The sequence below is a fragment of the Taurulus bubalis genome (genome assembly GCF_910589615.1).
Source record: "Taurulus bubalis genome assembly, chromosome: 8".
Lineage (NCBI taxonomy): Eukaryota > Metazoa > Chordata > Actinopteri > Perciformes > Cottidae > Taurulus > Taurulus bubalis.
The window spans coordinates 12,415,873-12,439,974 of record NC_136596.1 but is presented as its reverse complement, the minus strand read 5'-3'; the positions used below and the strand labels follow the sequence as shown (position 1 = coordinate 12,439,974).

General features: G+C 42.8%; 1 protein-coding gene across 6 annotated transcripts in view; it reads left to right on the top strand.

Moving 5' to 3' along the window:
* Positions 1–24,102, top strand: part of mef2cb (myocyte enhancer factor 2cb) — a 70,624-nt gene that overhangs the window by 34,799 nt on the left and 11,723 nt on the right. For 2 of the 6 annotated variants that reach the window (XM_079221972.1, XM_079221973.1), the window contains 3 exons: positions 6,068–6,271; positions 20,660–20,803; positions 23,599–23,779. In XM_079221972.1, the coding sequence (XP_079078098.1) occupies positions 6,068–6,271; positions 20,660–20,803; positions 23,599–23,779 (529 nt within the window). Of the gene's footprint in view, positions 1–6,067; positions 6,272–20,659; positions 20,804–20,994; positions 21,133–23,598; positions 23,780–24,102 lie in introns of all 6 variants that reach the window. The other 4 variants (XM_079221977.1, XM_079221976.1, XM_079221975.1 and 1 more) reach the window with 4 other exon arrangements.

Here is a 24,102-nt window from a genome sequence, read left to right as displayed (position 1 = left end):
TGTGTGTGTGTGTGTGTGTGTGTGTGTGTGTGTGTCTGGAGGGAGTGACATGCGGTTTTCAAGGGGGAGGGGACCCAGGGCCAAAGGTTAAACATGGACCAGGTCATCAGTGACAGGAAATAAAACAGTGGGATTTCCCAGCTCCCACAAACAGCAGTCACACTAACATATACTTGGCTGGAAGAGATAGTAAAAAAAATACATGTATCCCTGCATATGCCGCTTCTCTTCCCTCACCATGTTAACCGCAGCTGAAATAGGGGGTCTTTTTATTTCCGCGACAAAGCGTTCTTTTCTCCAATCAACAGCACTGGGGTGAGAAAATGTGCGAGCAAAATTAACAGCAGGAAAATAATGAGGCCCACAGAGTAGCTCCTCACCCCTGCACCCCTCCTCTAATTCCCTGTTCCCACCTTCTACCATCTCCTTCTTTTACCCCAGCGGGTGGCACTCCTCTCTGTCATATGTTCAGTGCTTTGAGACCTCACCTGAAAAGGGCTCACTAAGCTCTCACCTTCTTTCTGCTGTATCTGTTGTATTCTTTTGCCTTCTTAACTTTGGTCTTGTTTTGGTTCTCGCTCACATGCTCTTCACATGACTCTCTCATCCCACCGCTCTCATTTTCCTTCTGTCTTGATAGTTGGTCTATCTTTCTCTCTGTTCTTTCCTTTGCCTGCTATTAGTATATTGTTCTCATTATGTTATGTTGTCATGTTGAAAATAAAAGTCTGTTTATTTATTAAGTTATATCTTGGCTATAAACTATAGTGACATTTTATGAAATATTCAAAATTCATAAATATGAGTAAAAATCTGATTATAAAAAATATTCATTGCACATACCGACTGTAGACTGGCCATTAGTTTATTGCTTTTTTTCTGCTTAAAAATAATAATAATTATTAGTTGAGTTTTTCATAAGAACTTAATTTAGTGAAAACCTGCAGCAGAAATCACTAAAACAATTAGATTTGTGAGGACATGATTTTCCTTAAGTATACAGTGTCAGTATTAGGGCCACGACAAAAGTTAATCCACCTCGAATGCATGACAACAAAGTTATTTTTGTCATTCCGGCCCCTAACTTGGGCCTTGCAATGCAACATCCACTTTTTTTGTCAGTGGGCATATCCTTTTCCAGTTGTGGTTTTTCAGCATAAACAGGAGCATACAGAGAAGGAGCTTAGCCAGCCATTACAGTGCTGTCCTGAAATGTAATTACAAGTCTTGGTAAGAAGAACAATTTAAACTGGCATGTATTTTAAGACAACTATAACTAAAATAGGCATAATTAAGACACCACTCAATCAGTTCCACAGATCAGCTTTTACAACTCAAAGTGGACACTTTCGATTCAGACACTGAAAGAAGAAATGTTTGGAGTCTGCTGCCTCCTGTTCCTACTGTATAATCAAGGTGCACTGAAAAAGTGGGGTTTTAGACGAGCAGAACATATATTAGAAGAGGGACAAAGCTTCTTTTGTCGTAATGCCCCTTTTAACAGCTTCTTTGGCTGTGAAGCAGAGTTCAGGCACAGGTCCTGGACTCCTCTTATTCCTTTTGCGTAAGCCCGTGTCTTCCTGCTTGGCCCCTGACAATGGGATAAGTGTTTGTCTCAAGACAAATTGTGCTGCTCCATAGCTGACTGACATCTGTGTGTGTGTGTGTGTGTGTGTGTGTGTGTGTGTGTGTGTGTGTGTGTGTGTGTGTGCTTGCGTGTGTGTGTGTGTGTGTGTCCGCACAGCCATGTTTGGTTTGCTAACCAGCAGTTTTTGGTGCCTTTCTCTCCACTCCTCCTCTTCCTCCACCTCCTCCTCCCCCAGGGAAGCAGGCAGGAGGTGGGAAGCAGAAGCGAAGCCATTGTGAAGGGGAAGCCACTGGCCTCTTCCTGTTATGAGAGGAAATGCATACAAATGTGCTTCCTGTGCGTCCGCCCCCTCTCTTCTCCCTCCTCAACCCTCCCCTCTTTCTCTCTCCCCTCTCACCCATGTGGCATAGAATAAGCCACTATCCCTCCTTTCTTTCCGTCCCTCTGTTTATCCTGGGCGTTTTTCTCCTGTTATGCCAGAGAAACTGTGACAAGTCAATTGTGCAGGGCCGAACCGATTATTTTATTTTCATAATTTATTGGTTATTTTCCAATGGTACCATCCTTTTATTTACATTTACACAAACATGTAGCAAGAAGAAAAACAAAGAATGACAAGCTAAATGATTTTGAATGGTTTGAACGAAAATGTCTGAATCTCTCTTGGGATGGTTTGGTGGAGGAGGATAGGGGTGAAGGAATAAGGGTTGTGTGTCACTATGAGTCGACAGACTATGTTCACGAGGCTTAAGCCTACAGAGTACTCTCTTAAAAGGTGTAGCTGTTGTTGTGAAGTGTCCCATGATGCCATTATTTAATCTTTACCACAACAATTATTTTAAATTGTCAACAACATTCTCCTCTGAGTGTGTGTGTGCTTGTGAAGATAGGTTTCACACCCTGGTTACCAATTTGCTGTGAAAAGACACAGTTGGGTTCACACTCACACACTTACACTGAGCCCTTTTACCAGTATGTACAGTTCCAAATGTGCTGTATTGTAATTATCTCGGTTATTAACACAGTGGTGTGTCTAACAGCACCCACCAACCAAGACACAAAGACTACACCCACTCTGACAAAGAGAAGGTTTACAATTTTTTGGTTTTAGCAACAAGGACAGAGGCCTCATTCAGAGAAACCAAAAAGTCCAACGTAATCCAAAGGCTAAACCTCAAGCATCCAAATTATTTTGCTTTAAAAAATTCAAAGTATGAATTAGAAATAAGATATGATTGGTGATGAATACAAATGTGTCCTCTTACTTGAATAATTTTAGAAAATACTGGCACATGGTAAAACCTTTAATGGTCATCCATTTAGTGTGCTGCTTCCAAACTAAGTTAATTATCATGATAATTTTACTATATCATGTATATAGACATCGACTATAGCTTTTTCACTTTCTCAGTTCTTTTGTCATAAACAAGTTTCTACTAAGAAAGGCATCCAGGGTATTTCACAGTCAGATATATGTCCATGTTTGGAGATCAACTGTGTCATAGTATGAGTTTTTAGCCACTCAGGTCCAGCACAATAGTTTACAGCTGCGGTTTGGGAAGAAGGCATCAGCTTAAATATTGATGAGCTGAACAGGTCACATGACGGCATCATGTGAGGCCATGAAGTCACGACAGAGTAACCTCAAGCAGTGAAATTAAATACTAAACATAAAGATCATATCGCTGAGGTGCAGCACAAACAAATGCATCTCATGTGATGTTTTGCACCAGTATTTACCATCAAGAAAGTATTTTAAATCTGCGTAGTTGATCAAGCAAGCTGCAACTGTGTATGGATGCCTGTGTATTTATGGATGTATGTGCATAGTGTTAGTAATATTTGTGATTTGGAGGTAGCAGGTTGTACGTGTCAGATTGAGATGTGGGGGTGCGCTGTGATATTTATGTAGGTGTTATTGTTTGGTCAGTGAAGGCTTTTCTTAATCACGCTCATTCTCTTCATGTGGTGTTGTTAGAGTCAGTCAATGTGAGAAGTAAAATATGTGGGCAATGCACGCACAGTTCCTCGTTTACAGTATGATGCTCAACATAACTTTCATTGAATTTTGCTTTCAAATTTGTACATGTTAAAATGAGAAGCATAAGTATCGTCCAGGTAAAACTTAAAACAAACAAAAAGCTGTGTTTGTGTGTGTGTGTGGTGTGTGTGTGTGTGTGTGGGGCTGTGCAGTTGTTTGCAACTGGTCCAGTAATATGTGAGCAATCCGAGCGGGCATGTGGACCTCCCCTTTGAGACTAGCAGCTCTGGACCTCTGGGACTCACACCCGGCCCACTGTATGCGCCACGTGCCACCTTTTGAAACCTTAATGGCCCCAGCAGAGTGTGTGACTGAGTGAGTGGGTGATAACGGAGCTGGGCCGGCAGCTAGCTGTGTCCTGCGTTTGCCCCGGTGCCCCTTGCATCAAAACACCAGGGGAAGACAACACTCTACATGTCCTTTTCCCAAATGGTCTGCTTTGACCTTACGTCCTACAGTCCTGTCATCTTATTCACTCGATCGGCTACAATGTGTACTGTAGCTCTGCGCGCAATTGTACGGCTGGCAGACCTCTTTACGGTGCGCATGTTTCAATTTTGGACTGTACAGCTCAGACTGGGTTGGATATGATAATTAATTTTATTGTCACAAGATGCCTTTTGATCTTACGGTGTTAAAAATATGACTTGTTTTTTCATATTTCAGTATGACTACGTAAATGTCAGCATGGTATTTAGAGCCTAGGGGATGTCGTCGGTGAATCAGATGCGTGTTTGTGTTGAGGTACAGAACCTGACATTGCGCGCTCCGCTTTGTGAGGAGTTAGAATGCCGTCCGTTTCTCTGGTTTCAGCCTCTGCTGTCTGACACATAGCTCGCTGTGACATGATGACATCACTGGAAAACCTTACCTGGTCCAGGATACGGCAGTTCATGCAAGGTTTTATCCATTAGCATGCGAGAGGGAGAAAGACAGGGTGGAGATGAGGGATAGTTTGATATTCAGTTTCCCTGGTGCATCCTGGGAGATATTATTTCAGGAAATCTAAAACTCTCTATCAATATCCATTCAACCCTGTCTCCTCTTTCAGACCTCAGAGTAGTAAAGAGAAAATGTGAAGGGCAACACATGATAATATACACCGCAAATCATGCACAACCTCGATTTACCACACAAAGAGATCTCTTCTTTAAAGCCTTTATTTGTAAAGGTTTTTATAGTCTACCGTTAAATCCTTTATAACTATGTTTTACGGAGTGTTGGGAGGTTTTCATTTTGTGTTTTTTGGCCCACTTGAGTGTCAGAAGAGAATAGACAAACATGCAGTTAATCAACAAACTGAGATCATTAGCTACCAGCTGGGCACAGCTTTGGCAGTATTTCCTCTGTAAAAGAAAAAGCTTTCTCAATACAGATCTCCAATGTAAATAATACACACAGTCACAGAAGGAAATGAAAGAAAGTGCAATACAAAAACCCAGCGTTGCTCAGACAAGGAAGCTGGCAGTGGCACATTTTCTCGTTCTCCCATACAGCCGAAGAGCTTGCACACATGGCTTGGAAAAGAAACCAGGTGCAGCTCACTGGAATTAACTCACTTTCACTGCTCTAGTTTTGATCCAAACAATAGAGGAATGGAGTTCTATTTTGACAATGTGGGCACTTGTATGTGTGTGTTATTAAAGTTACCAGTTCTACCAGCACACATCCACTTACGCATGCATGCATTTACACATACCCAGAGAGAGAGCGAGAGAGAAAAGGCCCCATTAGAGAAGACACATTTTATGATTTAGGTTGAGTGTATTGTCATTATTTGAGCTCTCACAAATAGTTTTAAGCGCAGTCAGGGAACCCATCCGTTATTTATATCAATGGCTTGTTATTCACTATGAGAGGCGGTTAATTGGACAACAAAACAACTGAACAATGTGTGTTAATGTCACTGTGAGAAAATAAATACTATGCCTCAGCTATTTTTTTTAGATGAAAATAGTTACAGGTATGTGTATTTATTTGTGTCAAAGTGGGGATGAGAGAGCGAGCACATTCGGGCCATGAACAAGAGACTATTTAACATGACATATTTTGCATGATGAACCTCTGTGCGCTTTGATGTACAAGCAATAACCGTTATCGGTCTGAGACTGAGCATTTTCAGTTCCTTAAAAACAAACACAGCTTCTTTTTTCTTCTTCTTTTTTCCTGGTATAGTCGATGGACTGTTACAGTTAGGAAGTGTTGAACCATCAGCAGACTCCACTTTGCTTTAATTCAGTGTCCCTGAGAATTACTCATTTTAAAGAGGAAATGTTAGGTCTTATTTGTATTTTAATTATTTTAAATAAAATAATGACTACATGTGAGACATACTGATTGATTTGATTATAGGCGAATCAAATTCAGTTCAGTGACACTAGATGTGGGAACATAAATCTTCGAACGGTGAATATATTTTTGTATCTCCTTTTCCCCAGGTGACATTTACAAAGCGAAAGTTTGGCCTGATGAAGAAGGCGTATGAGCTGAGCGTGCTGTGTGACTGTGAGATCGCCCTGATCATCTTCAACAGCACCAACAAGCTGTTCCAGTATGCCAGCACAGACATGGACAAGGTCCTGCTTAAATACACCGAGTACAATGAGCCCCATGAGAGCAGGACCAACTCCGACATTGTGGAGGTAAGAAAATGCTCGACACACATTAATGCACTCGGTCACACACGCACAGGCCCATGCACATGCACATGCACGCTCACATGCAAACACACAGAAACACACAAGCAGACAGATGGTTACAGCATTTGTGACTCATTCAGCAACCCTTACTTCTTTCTTTTTGTCTTCACACCTAACATAGTGTAAGAAATAATTGCTTCTTCCACAAGGGTTCAGTCCCAATATCAATAGAATATTCTAAAAAAGCAATTTTAACACTCACATTATATTGTTAATTTCAAGAGAATATGTTTATTTAAATTGCCTTCTTGTATGGTGTGGACTTTAGAACAAAAACGTGTTAGCCTATCATTGACCTGGATTGATCTTTCAGACAGTCCCCTGTGATATGCAATCACCAGCCCTTGGTGTCTTGTCACCATTGATGTGCCTCTTAGACGAGGATGTTGATCTGACTTGCTTTGGACACATGTCGCTTGTATGGCTCAAGGCGATGTTGAACAGCGCTGTCAGCCCAGCCGATGGGCAGGTAGATACAGCAGGAAATGACGCTGGCAGGCCCCAGGATCGTTAAGCTCCCAAAGTGAGCCTGTCATTCAACATTCACACTGTAGCTCTGACAAAACCGACGGGCCGCACACACACACAGACACACACACACACACACACACACACACACACACACACACGTATGCAGGGTTTATCCCTTTCTCTTGTGCACACACATTTACACTCACACCGTGTTTGCTGATTAAACTGTCCCACAAAGTATTGTTGAATGAATTATATTTTTAAACTATATGAAAATGTAACATACAGTGCATTCAATATTTTGTGTCTGCTTAATACACACATTCTTTAAAGCAATTTGATGCTTATAATGTGTTAAATATGCAACTTCAAATGAACATTAAATTAAATAGGAGTTTGTTTTTGTTTGTTTTTTACTGAAGGCATTATATGGTAATACATTACAACACTTAGAATATATAAAGCATGTACGATTCTTGCAGCTTAGAAGTCATAAAAAAACCTCAACTGTGTCCAAATGCATCCCCTTGTTTTTATTGCGTGTGCATGCTCAGTTTGTAATGCAATAAGCACCACAATGTTAATTTGTCCGGGTGTCTCATGCATGACAGTCTGCCATTCTGAACACATGATTTAAAAAGACCAAAAGAAAAATGGGGACCCATTGAGATATAATGAATGTATACTCTTTGCACAATCACACTTATGGAGCTGGCTGTCCAGTCTAACACAGGATCAAACAGCATTGGACATGTGTTTATCTTCATTTGTTAGGGTGTTGCTGTGCTTGTCGCCCGCCCACGGGTGGACAGGCCCACCGGGAACAGTCCTGATATTCCAGATGGCACTCTGCACCTGACTATAAACCTTTTGCATTTACACATTCATATCAATTTTTTTTTTCTTTGGAGAAGATTTTGTCTTACATTATTCCCATCCTTTATATAATTACCTCTTTCTTCATATCATATTTGGAGGTCAAAAAACAACATCAATTTATTGCTTTTGTTCCATCACCATTTGCATTTGGTGCAGTCAAATATGTATTGTGTTAATGTAACTCATACATCAAGGGATACAGCACTCAACATACGAGTAACCTTAATGACGAAAACAAAGAGAATGGACTGGGTGCATTATCACGGACAGTACTTAGAACACAAATAAATCCACTGGAGACAGCATAACAGCTTGTTCTTTTTTTTTGCAATGCAGTATGTGCTCTTATTCCCTCTTTATAGTTCATATTATCAAGCCTTTTTTGAATTGTTAATGTTGATTAGGCTATAACTATTCAAGCTTAAATTATTTTTCAAAACATGAAATATTTTTTTTCTTCATCATAAAGTGATGTGCAATATTAAAACATGCAATAATCAGTGATGCTGTCTACATCTATTCCGTGTCCTCAAAGCTTTGCATCTTATTAGAAATCCATATGAATTGCCACAGTTTGTGCAAAATTAATCGTATCGAAGTATATCAGTAGGGATAAAAAAAAATCTCTGTGCATTATATCATTCATATTAACCTATCTTGCTACCACTCTACCGGTAAGGACTGATATATGTTATGCAGCAAGCCCTTCAGCAACATAGTCAGTGTATTACCCTGCCCCTACTGAACCCATCAAGAGAGTTGTCACATGTTTCAGCAAATACCCGTGATGAGAGCTCCATGCTTTGAAGCTCTCTCTTTAACAGCGTTTCCAATACGGGGGCAGAGGATGGCTAACGTGTAAACAGCCATGTCAGGGGAAGACGCTAAAGAGCCTAGTGGGGGCGAGTGCCGTGGCGCACTACCTACACTGTGATCCCTGGAGGACTCGGAGCAACTCACAGCGGCAGAAATCGATCTGAAGAGGCCTTTAGCCTTATCTGCGGTGTGCTAACGGGATTGGCCACAGGGCTGACACTAGCACGTTTAGCATGGGTGGGAGGAGGGTGTGTGCAGAGGGAGGGTGAGCGAGGGGAGCAATGGGGGGTTGGAGCTCACCCGCCGAGCCTTGTGTGCCGCTGCTAGGCTACGTCACAGGTCCAGGAACGTGGGCGGGCTGTTTGCGGGGAGACAGGAGTGAAGCGGACTTCCTGTTGAGATGGCAGGATGATGAGGAGGAGGTCAAGAACATGAGGCGGTCTGGATTTAGAGGTGAAGATTAAATCCTCCCTCCCCCCACAGAGAGTAACACAAAGACCTTAAATATGACATTTGAAATGTGACATATTTAATTTCAAATTTGTAGAAAGCTCTTGTCTTTAGAAGTATACAAACGGTTTGCATCTCTTTCCCTCTGTTACTGCTGTGCCTGAAGGTGTAGTGGGAGGAGAGGCAGAGGTAGGGGAGCGGAGCTCAGAGTGTGGGCGGATGGCATAGAGGCCTGCTACATTAGCAATAAAGCTCTATGTAATTAGCATGTCTTTGGTTGATAATTAGCATTGTTCAGAGAGTGGCACTGAGAGCGTTGCACAGCCTCTCTAGCTGCAGCATGTTTACAAGAGGCTGGAGGGCTTTTTTCTATCTCGCCCTCAATGTTTTTCTTCTCTTTCATTGAACATACATAATCTCTACGTTTTTTTCTGTATTAGGTTGAATCTATGGATGGGTCAATGGGTGTATATGAAAAACCGAAATAGGGGGTTGAAAGAAAAATAGAGAGAGAGAGAGAAAGAGAAGAGTGGTGGAGAAGGTATTGATGACTCACTTGAATACAGTCTCAGCTGGGAATGACACTTCCACAAATATCTGTGAAAGCAAAAGACCAAGAAACCAAAGCTTACCCTTTTTGAAGCACAAGTAGCAAAACAAAAGAAACATTGCAAGTGTTGTAAATGGTTACAAGTATTGTCACATTTACAATGCCCCCCCCCAAAAAAACTATAATAATTACTTAAAAACAGTGTCATTTTTTTTTTAAATGCTTAATTTCATTCCAAGCCACACGTGTCACGCAGGATACATTGGTATCTAAACTCGCAGAGTCTCCCCCTTAGAGACCGTAATAAAACATGTTCTACACGCTGTTATCAGCTGTTACACAAACAAGCGAGGAGGTTTTCTTAATTAATTATAATTGTTCAAAGACATGTAAGGTCATCAAGGCTCTTGTAGCTTGATGAAAGTAAACACAAAGACGGATCCTCCCATTATTGGATGTCCGAGCAGGTTTCAAATGTGCCGTCCTGGCAGGTCTACAGTACACTCTGAGTCTGGCTCCAGATAAAACAGTCAAACAACCAGATAGATTTCCCATACTTTTTGTCTGCCAAGCTGGTTTCCTGGACATGCGAACGGCTTTAGAGGAGAAAGCCGTGTTGGGAAATGACAAGGGAAAAGATCCATCCCTCCTTTTTCCTGTCTTTTTTTATACCTGCTTAAGAACAATCACTTTCACCTCTTATTGGTGATTTATTATGCCGGTACGAGGCTTGTTGATTGCGTTAGCAAATAAAAGAGTCCTTTCTTTCCCTTTTCAATGAAGGCAGATGAAGCCCAAACCTAAGCAGCGCTGGCTGGCTCTCGCTGTGATTGAACGGCCCCAAATCCAACTACACACTCGGGCTGTGCCAAATCCCTGTTCCACAATGTGTTTGTTTACCCCTCTGTTGAAACAAAGAACACAGGTTTGTGAAACAACTAAAGTGTTAGTGAGTGAGCCGTGAGGGAGCTATGCCCCTGAATACCTGGATGTACCTAAGGGCTATAATGCTTTTACATTTGTGTGTACTGTATTTGCACATGCACAAAAGTGTGATTGGCCTGCGTACGCGTGTGCTCGCAATGACTGCACTGCATGGGTGTAAGCATGTGCACATACACAGTGACAATTGACTCGACCCTGCAGAGTTGACGCCATTGTGATGACCTTAGCCAGCACAGCACACGCTGATACCATTGGCTCAAGTATCACATGGAATGGCACATGCCTCTTGGTGCTGAGCTGACCTGCCTACCTGCCAGAGGAAAGGCCGTTGGCCAATCCCATTTCCAGCAGATTAACCTAATCTAAAAGTTCAGCTCACACTGTAATCTTAAACAGCAGCAGCAGGGACCTGCCTCACCACCCATGCTAAACTGATTTCTCTCCCTTCTTTTCTCCTGCTTTCTCCCGCTGTCCTCACCTAGGAGGAACTATTGAATGAGAGGGGGAAGGGGAGGGACAGAGGGATGGATGAGTGTGAGAAGGGAAGGAGGGAGGGGAAGAGGGATGGAGAGAGGAAGGCTGGTAATTATTTCCAAAGGTCATTCTGTTAATGACTACCCGCTTGGCTAATGAGATTCAGCAAAGCTCCCTCACCATGTTTCACCCTGCGTATGTTTCACCCGTGTGCCGAGATGTGTGAGAAGCACAGGTGTGATTTCAGCCCAGTGACAGTCCACTGAAGGGAGGGAGCGAGGAAGAGGAAACTAAGAGAGAGTGGGGGGTTGGGGTGGAAATGAAGAAACATAAAGAGAAAGTAAATCAAGTATGTATGTGATGGCAAAAAGAAAACGAGTAACGTAGCATATCCATACCAGTTTACTACAAGCAATGTTTCAATTAGCAATACAACATGATTTTTCCTCACATTTTAAACACTACAGAAACTAATTTGTCGGATTCCACTGTCATTTACTTAAAAATTTCAGTCTTTATTGCTTCAAACATCTTGTTCTCTTCTTTCTCATAATATTCTCGCAAGCCAACATGATATGTAATCTCCCTCTCTGAAGTGCCAGTTTGCTCATGTTCTCATGCCTCGCTCTTGTGAAAATATTTTCCAGCATGTGTGCTATTATATGTGCTTATTTGGTTTCTAAACAGCATGGAGAACATTAGCCTTGAGGAGTTTTTGTGTTGATCAGCCTACTGAATGACTTCTTCTCATGGCTCTCAAACACTGTATAATTACTCTGGCTTAAATGCCTTCACTAATTTGTCCTGTACGACTTTGACATGTGTCAGCATCCAAGAGAAATAAGGGAGTCATATCATATCTCCTGTCGTACAGTTGTCCACAGTAATTTAGTGTGGAGTCATTTTGAGGATTTAAGAATAGGGTACATGTGGTGCGACATGGGGTGGAGGAAAGGGGTGGGGTTGTCACAGAGATCAGAGCGCCTCAGTGTAGTGACGGAGAGATTGGCAACATGGCTTGTTTTTCCTGGTGCGCTGAGGATTAAGATCTGACGCTTCTTTGACTGACTAAGTAAATTAACCTTATGACATTGGAGAGCTCACAGTATCACAGTTTGTTAAAACATAGACTGAATGAAAGTTTGTGTACAAGCCACCGCACAACTAAAATAAAAATGCTTAGTTAGTATATACCAAGGTTGAGAATCACAAGTTGAAGAAAGGGCAAGAGAAATTCTTTAAATATTAATAACTTTTCACACACCTCTAGTCGGATCACACTTTATATTTACAGTGTCAATGATCATGGTAACGTTGGCTCTGGAAGTCATTCGCAGAGTTACAAACACGTTTGAAGGTTGGTGGGGAAAAAATAAACAAACTACCACATATTTTAAATATATGTGAAACACTTTTCATTGTTCAAAGTGTGGTGAATATCACTAACAGGGGCATGCCTTTGACCTCCTAATACTTTACCCGTTTAAACCCATCTATCTCTTCTTTGGTTTAGACTAAGCTTTAAAATAAACATTAATTATAATCCATGGAAAAGGGTGGCAAGACAAAAAGTAGAGAGTAAAAAAAGTCACTCCATTTCCTTCACACTTGAAACCTAGTTCGTTAGATGGTCAAAATTAAGTGCCACCCCCAAACAACCACAACCATCACTCTCTTATTTGATGTATTCTTTTTAAATGCCTCAAAAAGTGGTACTGGTCTAAAAATAGTGTGTGGTGGAGCTAAAAATAGTTGCCTAGCTGGCGGTCCTTGCTGGGAGAGGGTAGAAGAATAGGCATGGAATCACTCTCTCGCTCTCTCTTTCACTCCCCCCTCGTGTTTGAAAAAGGGTGGGTGGGGGTTGTTTTTGAAACAGAGGAGTGAGTAAGCGAAGTGTTTGAGTATTCATTCAGCCTCCGTCTCTCTTTCTGAGTACCGACCATGAAGACTTGCCCTCGGCGACCACATGCATAAGGCCATAGATCTGAGACCCTGCTGTGCCTATAAACATTTGATCCCTCAGATAAAGAAGTCTATTATTCAATTCACTTGTTGATCTACCCCCACACTTTACCAAACAGAGGCTTCCTGTCTGGTTGTTTTTAAAAACTTCATTTGTTACAGAGAAAATACATTCCTGGAAAGTTATCTGCTTCAATAGAATGAAGAGCATTTTAATCAGCCGTTCTGCCTGTGATATCAGTAACAAACTCTGCGAGGGGGTCAACCTCACACAACCAAGCCAGCCTCCTCACAAAGCTGAACATTGCCCATGTGATAAGTTTCTGGCTGGCACACTACAACACATCTGTCTGCGGCGCCAGCCTCAGACATAAAGCGAGCAAGTTTACTGAGTTCCTATTTTATAGACTATATGCCTCATCCACTCCTTAAGGATGGCTAAAAGCAAGATGACAGATAATGCATATGATCTACTCAGCATTTTATTCCACATCAGAAGCCCGCTGCACAGAAAAGCAGAACCTCAGACAAGAAACTAAGTAGCACTTGGATCTCTGTCAGAGGTGTTTTTTAAGGTCAATATACTGAAGCGGAAGTCTGAGGTACGCACACAACAACAAGAAGAGGTTTTTAAAAATAGACTGTTTGAAATGTGCCAATATGTGGTCCCTGTGGTGTGGAGCGGTGAAAAAGGCAGGCCACTTCTGAGGCCGCACTGCCAAAAGGGAAGGCTTTTCCATTACACAGCCCAAAACAATTCACGCCAGCCATTAAGATGAAATGATGCCTTGTTCTTTGAAACTATTTGTGGAAAATTCAGAATAATGAAGATCTATTTTTATAGATGGCATTCCCTGCCCTGCCTAGAGCTCCCCCCCTGGCCTCAACCCCTCCCCTGCCATGATTACTGCTTTGGACAGGGTGTGGAAACTCAAGGTCACAGTATAGAGGTCAACCGGCTGGTCATTGTTACTCAAGGCCTCCCTCAGGCTCCCTTTTCCTGCTGTGGTACCACACGATAAGAGTCAGAGAGACAAAAGACGATAAGTGACGATTGGTGGTCGGACAACTAAGGAATAGAGTATCGCTTGAGTTTTACCCATTGCCCCCCTGACAGAGTAATTATGCTGAAGCTGTTACACTAGAACGGTGGTGGTTTAAAAAAATTTAATTGAAGGCTTTATTGACAATGCCACAGTTCAGTCACATAGTGGCTTGTGTATAACTGAAATAAACTGCTCATATGACGTTGCAGTATATTAAGCAAATATAATAGTGTTTTCCACATACAATTTAGCCTTAGCGAATTGATTTTCATGTTGAATCAGAAATAAATATAGAAACATTCTCATTTCTCTCATTCGTTTGAATGGAGACAAATTATGCAACTGTAGTGTAGACAGGGTGGAAGATGGGTAAGTTGAGGGTGCAGACATAAGTGCCCTCTTTATCCAGTTTCACTGAGCTGGCATTGTGTCTCATAATGTCTATCTGGGTAATTATACAGTGTAGTGACTAGTGTGAATGACCACTTTGTTCCCAGGGCCGGGATGCTGCTGTAGCAAACAGTGTTGGATTCTGACATGTGCTTAGTGTTTGTCTATTCCATATGGGAAACACGGCACCATCTGGTAGTGTGCTATGTACTGGCTAGCTAAGACTGTCTGTTTGTGAGTGAGCTCTCGTCTGCAGTGGGCTCTTCTTGATGGCGTTTTTAGCACATGCACCATCGCAATGCCACAGTTTGGAGAAATGTGAAGGAACCGTGTTGCGCACAGGACCCTTTCTGTCTCTCTCACTTACTCTTAACACTCCTCTCAAATGTGTGCTCTACCTCTCACTCCCTTTTTAATGGTTAGTCAACCTAGTAATCCCTAGACAGCTCGTCATTACATACACAGTTAGCCAGCGTTATTACTGAACACACGACCACTTTGCCAGGGATGATGGATCCCAGGCGCCAGCCTTTGATTCCTGATTATAGTGTAGCAGAGCACCAGGAGTAAGGGGCTTCAAAGCCACCAAGTCATTGATGCATAGTTTTTCAAACGTCGCCTCAACCAGTGAATCGAGATGCACAGATGATGACTGAAAAAAAACACAGGCTGTGATTTGGGGGTCCCATTCCTTAGGTTGGTAACCAACAAAATCAACCATTGCCCTCCCCCCCCAAATGGTCGCTCACACACACACACACACTCACACACACCATGTAGCCATCATCCATGGGCATGCCCCTCGACATGGTCCTGGCATGTTCAAACCACGCTTCATGAAACTGTGGCCTTCTTGCCTTTGGTCTGCCATCTGCTTCCAATAAGCTAAGCCAGCCTGATCCCTCTGATGTTGCCTCCACTACGAAAAGCAGAGAGAAAGAAAGAGTGAGCGAGAGAGGCCGAGAGAGTGAGGGCGAGAGAGACAAAAACGAGAGCAAGTCAGAATGAGCCAGACAGACAGAAAAAGAAATAGAAATAAAGAGAACGAGAGCCTAACTCAAACATACTATTACCCGAGCTGTGCCGCCAGGAAGGCCACCCTGAGTGCGCTTAATGTACAGTGGTGCTGAGGGGGGGGGCACTTCATGACAACCTCCATCTTGTTATTATTTGTGATGGGAAGGGACAACGTTTCTCCCCACTGCCTCACCCTTACTGACACTGAGCCACATTGCTCTTTGCCAATCTAATCTGACGAAATTGAGTTTGCTCCCTGTTATCACGTGGTTTTCCAAACTTTTCCTTTTTTTTGCCACATTTCTACCCTAAAACAGTCATAATATAAATTGTGGGTTTGTAGTAGTGTAACGACCAGTCAAAGGACATCTAGATGTGTTATGGTTACACCTCCTGTAACCCATTCAGACATGTATACATTGTGTGATTTTAGAAAGCCTTTTTAATATTTAGCCCTAAGCTTTAGAATACATTTTCATTGAAGATTATTTCAGAGCCCTTTTAGATTCCCTTCTAATTCCCTTTTGGGTCCTAAACTAGTTGCAGAAAAAACTAGTGCATGCTGTAGTTGCACCCTGTGGTCACACTCAACCTACACAAATGCTCACATATTCTGAAGGCAGTTCTGTATACATGTCTCTGATAGTCAGAGTGACTTTTCTCAACCATTTTTAACATTGTGACAAACAGTGGCTGAGACCTTGCTAGGCAAAGCTGTTTATTCCCAGTACAATTGTATTATAGTTTAGCAGCACATCAAACATGATTATCCATAAGTAACACAGTTAATAATGCTTTCATATTGTGTTCATCTGTCAGCAACTTGTTTTTCATCGCCTGCTGGAATATACTGCAAACCATAAACCGCTGCATTTATTGGGGAAAAGTCTTTGTGCTTTGTGTTACTATACTATCTTCTTTTATAAGTCTTGGTTTTGCTTACAATAGTATGTGTATTCTAAAGAGCATACAGTGCTGGCAACGATATAAAAGCCCTATTATAACTGGCTGTTTTTGTGTGAGTTTTTTTCCCGCTGAAGCTGTCAGCCATTGGGTTGAAGACATTGAGAAACATTCACTGGCCTGGCTGTCGCCAATAGCCATAAACACAATATTGAATGTGTCGTACCCTTCAGCCACTGCCAAGATAACTGCAGAGGGGAATGGTCAGCAATGAAGCCCTTTCCAAACACAACCCATCAACTAGCCCAAGTCTATCCGAAATAAAGATGTACCCATCAAGCCAACAATGTTTTGACTCAGCTTTTGTTGAGACATGGTAGTACTGCCGAAAATGAGGGTAATAGGACAGAGGTAGGGAGACAGAAACAGACTGCGCAGCAGACTGAGACAGAAAGATGGGGGCAGAAAGATGGATAGAGGGATAGAGAGGGTGAGCGGGGTGGCAGAATGCCGAGCAGACGGATCCTGGTATGGCAGGAGCTCTGGGCAGGCGTCAGCTGTCCCTTGTAGACCCCCTGGGGCCACCCTGAATTCACACCCAAATACCCTCCACAGCTTTTCTCAAGAGCTACATGAAGTTATTACCCACACCCTAAACTATGAAAGGAGTATGAGGCTGGACTCTTTCCTGCAAATTAAAACATCAGAGAACTCAAATCTTTGACAGATGTACTAACACCAAGCAATATACAATATGATTCAGTTCCCTTGTAGCTCACACCTGCCTCTGATTATTTCCATCCTGACCTGGCCCTCTAACTTAGCCTTGCTCACTGTAGTCCTCTCGCCCATCTTAGCCCAGCCCAGTCTAGGCCAGCCTAGCTGAGGGTGCAGAGCTGAAGGGTACCAATGAGACGGGTGTCTAAATATGTAGGACGCTGTGTCTATGCTGTGCCTGCTTCACACAGGCCCTGTGACAAGTCGAGCCATGAGGGAGCATCATGAAGAAGGAGTTTAATTAGGAGCAAGCCTCCAAAGGGGCCACAGAGAAAGACACAGCCAAGCAAGCCTACGCAGCTTTTTTTTTTCAGTCTCTCCTCTCTATGATACTTTTTCTCCTTCCTCTTATTGTCTCACATTTAATGTACTCACTCTCTGTAGCATGGCTCACATTGTCGTAGTTTGTAGCTGTGTAGCGTTTTTGATCTCGTTCTCCATCAGTCTCTCTCTTATGAACTGGTTTCTCACTTCATTGCATATCCACATGTTTCTGTTGTGTTAAACTGTACAGAAAATGTAGTTTGATTCGTAAGTCTTATTTTTTATTCAAAATGAACTGACTGACAAAAAAATATATGAATCAATTAACAGTAAAAATGTGTACTCTTGTAATCAGAAGAAAATACCTTTGCCATAAAGTTTAACAATACTGAAATACTGAAAAGGCTCTGGCTTTTATGCCAGCAGTCATTTTGTAAGAATAAAATAATGAGCATTTCTTTATGAAACAGAAAATCCCAGTTACTTGTGAAATTGAATAATTTGAATATGAGAATGATCATTTGGGGGAATATTTTGTGCATAGAATTCTTGGCATAAGTGAACTGAACCAAAGTGTTTTGCTTAATCCTCATCGTATTAGCATATTCCCCAAATACTCTATTTTCATGCCAGCTCTTCATACCCACACTAACTTCTTTCAATATAAGGGGAGCAGCTCATTTTCCAATGATCATTATTCTTTCCATCATTTTTAAATGTATGTATTTGATGTGTCTTATATAGTGATGATGTCACTGAATAAGAGACTCAAAGCCTTGTTTGGAGCAGCAGTCGATGACTCTGTGGCGCAGAGCCATGAAACACATACCAAATTCAGGGTACAGATTAAGCAATGGGCTATTAGAGAAGGACATGTAGGATGACGAGAGTAGGGCGGCGAGGTGGAGAGCCTAAGAGGGAGAGGCCCTTCTATGGCTATATGAGCACTCCAACGGATCTGATTGGTTGTTGGGTTGCATGTCAGCCTTTGGCAACAGGTGTGATGTCTTAAAACAGGTGGGAATAACTGGGATGAGTGGCATACCGTCCTTGTACCGCACCCTCAATGTGCTGAGCCCCAAATGGAACGCTTAGCCTGGGCCACATACTTCAAAGTCATATAACACTCATGCCCTGCACCCAATCAACATCGAACTCAACCACTGCCCAACCCTCCGTCAGGCCACCAGCTCAGTAGCCCCATTTGGGTGTCACCTTTACCCGAGCCCTCGTCCTCCTCTCCCAGCAATGCCCCACTGCTATTCTTCCAAGAATGGAAGTGAATCTCTCATGCACTCAGTGCTGGCGGCGGTAGGTGTTGTAAATCAAAAAAGTAGGAAGAAAAGTGTTTTTTTTCCTTGCATGCATTCTCATGTGAACAGAAAAAGGCCACTGGTTCAGCTCTTGTCAGTTCGATATGATGCATCGCCAAGGCCAGAATGAAACTACACCAAAGAAATAGCAAAAGTTTTACATCTCACGCCTTTGCCAAAAAAGACAGCATGCTAAACCTTTGCAACCCCTTTGTTCTTTTGACTCATCCACCTCTGATGGAGCAAGAGTGCCTCATTCACTGTGGGTCTGTTAGAAGTCAGATCTCCTGCACCGCCTTGGTTGATTTGTTTGGTGTGATTTCCTGAAGACTGTCAAAGATGTGAGAGACGCTTTCAAATTCAGAATTCCAGATTTCCACTCTGGGGGCCAAGTGAGAATTCAGAGAGAGAAGAGGAGAGCCAGCAAATGTTGACACGCTTACAGTAGCTGCCTCGCCACGAGACGCCTCAGGAATCAAACAGTTATCACACACACAAAAGAAGCCCTCTAAGTTCACTAAAACCACACTCAAAACAGGCCTTTGTTGTGCTGACATGAGAGATGACTGGATTGTTATTTGTTTTTCAAGCAGGCAGATCGCTCCCTGTCACTTCGGCTGCTGGTTGTGATGGAGTAGCTCGCACTCGTATCTCTTCCGTGAGTGAGTACTGACGGAGACAAACAAATGAGAGGAAGAAGTTCACTGAGATTAACTTATCTTAGCGTCTATCTTCCTCCTTGCTCTTGCTCAGTCTCTCTGTCTTTTTTCTTGACGCTAACACCCACTCTCACACACCCACACATGCACACACATACACAGACTCATTCCCCTCTTTCCCCTCCCACACACACACACACACACACCAGCAGACACCTACACACACTACAACATATACAGAGAGTGAGACACACACACACTTGATCAGCATCAAATACAGGGTGTGCTAAAGTAAATTTAATTACGTCTGTCTGATATGGAGCTTCAGATGAAAGTAGGAGAGCGCAGTGTGAAGCAACGACTGCATAGACAGGAGCAGGCCCGTGATATTCCTCCTGTAGACTAATCTCCCTTTATTAAAGCCAGGAGGAGAGAGGGAAGGGGGGTAGGAGGAGAGTGAAAGCGGGCTGGAGAGGAGGGGGGGTGCCTTTGATGAGATCTCTAACTGTCAGCTACTGTACTTTTCTTCTCTTCCCCTCTGTCTTTGTCTCTTTTTACGAGGCGAATGAACACAGCACCTATCGGTACATGCCTACTTGCTCAAACAAACATACCCTCGTGCTATCACACACAGTAATGTCTTCTGAAACTTATCCCTGTTGTTATGGTTGTCAACAATATCTAAAAAAGGACAGAGGCAGCTCTCTCCCTCTTACACTCTCTTTGTCTGTGTCTCTTTTCCACTCAGAGGGAGTGGTGAGCGAGTGGAGTGTGTGCTTTTCTGCCTGTCTGCTGTTTTCTGGTCACTCTAATGGGGGCAGGTGGCCATCAGGTGGCCAAAACGGAAACTGCCACTTATAATAGCATATATACCACAGGCATGGACTCAAGTCACTCAACTACATTTTAATTCTATTTCATGAATCACTTCATGATTATGGTTATAAAATTTGTTTTACTTTGACAACGTTTCCTTTTCCTGTGTAATTATGAGGTTTCAAGGTCCCATGGTTTGTCATTGAGGGAAGAGCTTGATCACTTGTTATGTCCCGTTATTGGATCCTTTGTGCCATTTTGATGTTTTGCTGCATGTTTTCTTGTTCACAAAGCAGCCCGTTGTTATCCTTGTCTCAACCCATGTTGAATGGAGCCTGCCAAAATGATCAATTTCTTTTGGAGAACAATTTCTCAGAAACAGACACAAAAAATGATAGAGAAAAAGTACTTTGGAAATATATTAATTTTAAATAAATCAATACAGTAGAACCGTTTTATAATTGGTCTTTTGTCAGGATCGATTCTAAAGGGTACTTCTTCACAGGTCATCACCATGTGTCCCTTCCAAGCTGTTCACCTGGGTCATGTTTTCTATCCCAAAGCCCTTCAACTATATTGTGCAACTGCTCTGTTTGCAGACATTGAGAAAGAAGGGCCTAAACGGCTGTGAGAGCCCAGACCAAGACGCAGACGACTCGGTCGGCCACAGCCCCGAGTCCGAGGACAAGTACAGGAAAATAAACGAGGACATTGATCTGATGATCAGCAGACAGAGACTGTGTGTAAGTACCTTTTGTTAAACCCCGAACCTTCCTCTCACCTTTCTTTCCTCTTTTTCCCTTTTTTTCCCCCTGTGTTTTCTGTCGCTTCGTCCTCGTCTCCTCGTTTTTGTCGTCTGTTCCTACCCACCCATCTCTCTGTCCCTTCATTTATGTCTCCCTCCGTCCGTCTCTGTGGTTGTGGGACCTGGCAGGCATTAAGCAAGAAGGAGAACAAAGGCGGCGAAAGCCCGGAGCTTGACTCTGCTCTCATCCTCACCCCACGCACTGAGGAGAAATACAAACAGATTAATGAGGAGTTTGATCACATGATTAAAAATCATAAGATACCTGTAAGTACTGGGTTGACGCCACGCCGCATCCTCAGCAGGCTAACAAAATGCTGACATGCCAGTAACTCTTGAGCTAACCCAGCTAACCACCATTGTTTGCCACTAGACTAAATACACAAAGTGAGAGTGAGAGTGAGACAAGACTGAATTGATATTGTATACTTACAGTAAAAATAATTACAGTTCTTTGATTTTGCTTGATTACAGTTGAGGAGCGGTCCTCTAATTTGACACAACTGTAACCATAACGAGCAGGCATTTTCGCTATATAATTGCAGACTTTCTCTCATGACAAATTTTAACCTTACTGGGTTCCCTCCTTGAACCCGTTACCCATAATGCCTTGCCTGGCTCTCAGGGGAGGTGTGGTCTGCATGTGCTTTTCCTGCACAAAAACACAGCGCTCAGTCACCCGTAACAACAAGGACAGGCATTGTGGCAATGAAACAGCAGCAGACATTCAGAAACTCTGAAGCGTATCTCCATACCTCGCAAAACTCAATTATCTCTACTCCTTGCTGGAATAATTGAAGGCAAAGTCTTCAGTAGCCTAACAACAGATCTGTTAATAGACGTCAAAACATGTGAGCTGCTAAATTTGTATCATATTGTGTTCATTTTACAAATAATCTAATCTATAGCCAGCTGCCAGAAACCACAAAATAAAGGCTGCTCTCTATGTAAACTGAGCCTGCCCTTCAGTCAGAAAGCAACATACTGGAATGGTTAGTGCTGTAACCTTACAGAGGAAGAGATAATTCCATGGTAGATCATTTAGAGAAGAACAGTAGTGTCTCAGCCACGTGGAGCTGGGGGAGATGTGGTTAGAAGCAAGGCAGGGGTTGGTGAGCTGGGATGGCGTGGCGGTGGAGGGTGGGTTTGGGATCGGAGTTGGGTGGGGATGGAACAGCAGGGTGGTGGTGTTTAGGGGGGGCTCTGCAGACAACAAGTGGCAGTTCAGTGTGTGGTCAGGGTGGCTGCCAAGCACTGGGCCTCTGGATTGCAGGGGACTGTTGAGGGGAGGCGAGGAGGAAGATGAGTGAACACAGGAAGGATGGCACCAGTTAAAGGACAGCTTACAGACGGGGCGCTTACACCCAGCGAAGGGATGTGTGCACACGCAAATGTGCACACATTGAGACAGCTTCCCCACTCTAAGAAAACACCGCATAGGGAAGTCTTGAGGTATAAAAAATCCAACTAGGATTTCGAGATGGAAGAAATTACTGAAAGTCTTCAAAACATATAACATAACCAGAGGCAGCCCCTCACTTATAAAAGGAAGCTTCCACAGCTTTTGGCTAGCCAACGCTGATGTGAAGTTGCAGTAAAAGCGAAACGTTTAGAGGCCCGCAATGAAATAATATTTGGCCTGCAAAAAGAACAAGACAAAGCAGTGCTAAGGCACATATTCCACTTCCATATAAGCCAGGCCGATGATCCCCCTGATGCGTTCCCTACATGGCTCTGAGACACATGGCAGTAATTTAAGGCCCTATTTTCTACTTCCTAAAGCTAACATGCAGGATGAACCACTTCCAGGGCACTCCCTAGGTTAAGCCCTTCTGCCAAGTGACACAATAAACATGACAAACTGGACGCCTGGGGCCGACAAGCTACCTCTACTCATGTTCCTGATGAGACTGCTGACTGATCTAAGTCTACCCCCTAATAACACTTTGTATTAGCTCCATTTGACAGACAAATAAATTATCCCTAATTGCATTCAGTTCTCCAGTCTTGAAGCTACTTTTGCAAGAAATATTGCAGACTTTTTTTGTGAGGTAAAGACAGACTGAATTATCTTTAGCTCTTTTAGAACAGTGGGATGCCTTTGGCTTTCCTCCCAGTAAACCATGCCCTTCTTATTTCTGTAATATAATAAACCAAGAATGTTTTTGAGGGGAAATGAATGAGTGTCCAGACATTATGTTTCCAGGTCAGCCTTTTGCCTTCACAATGAAAGATCTCACAATGTATCAGTGGCAAAATTGTATGCATTTTACAGAAAGATATAGCACCAATTCTGGAACAAGTTTGATTGACTAACTATTTCCAACCCATCATCTTAGGGACAATTTGAGTAACTCTGGGAGGAGTTTTCTAGATGCTTACCCTTTAATTTCAGTGCTCCCCTCCACCATCCATACTGTCTTGTATTTTTAGTCTTTGTTTTAGTCCATTCAACTATGCATAGCTGTCTATTGTTAGCTGTCCATGTGTCCTTTCGAACTTGGCTGTCTCTGTCTTTTTTCTTTTGTTTGACTGTTTTGACCTCAGATAGTCAAACTATTTAGAATCCCATTGTCTTCCTGCCGTGTTTCTGAATTGTCACATCCGTCTCTCTCTTTCAGAGTCCATTCCTTTGCTCGAAGGCCTTTTTTACTTTCTTCACTCACTGCAATCATGACGGTCTTTAGTCTAATCAAACTTGTGTCTGTGTCTCTTTTCCCCTCTCTCTCTCAGCAGGCCGTGCCCCAATCGAACTATGATATGTCTGTGTCCATTCCCGTCAGCAACCAGAACAATCTCATTTACAGCCATCCCGGTGGTTCCCTAGGCAACCACAACCTGTTGCCATTGGCGCACCATGGCCTACAGAGAAACAGCATGTCTCCCGGAGTTACACACAGACCCTCCAGTGCAGGTAACACATGCACTCATGCACCCATGAACACGCTGTTACCACTTCCTTTACCCTGCCGACTGGGTGTGTACCCTTATGTGATGCTAACACATCAAATGCATGATTTATATTATGACAGCGATATTCCTAAATCTAAAAGCAGTGAATTCATTTAAATCTATATTCACATATTGCTTGCTCATGATTTATAACAACAATCCCAACCCACAGTCTCGTTGATTTAGTGTGATGTTCTTCACATGGGATGTCTTTGTGCAGGCTTTGAGTGGTGACATAAGCAAGTCAGGCCTGTTGGTTTGTTATTGTTGTCCAAAGTCCTTTTT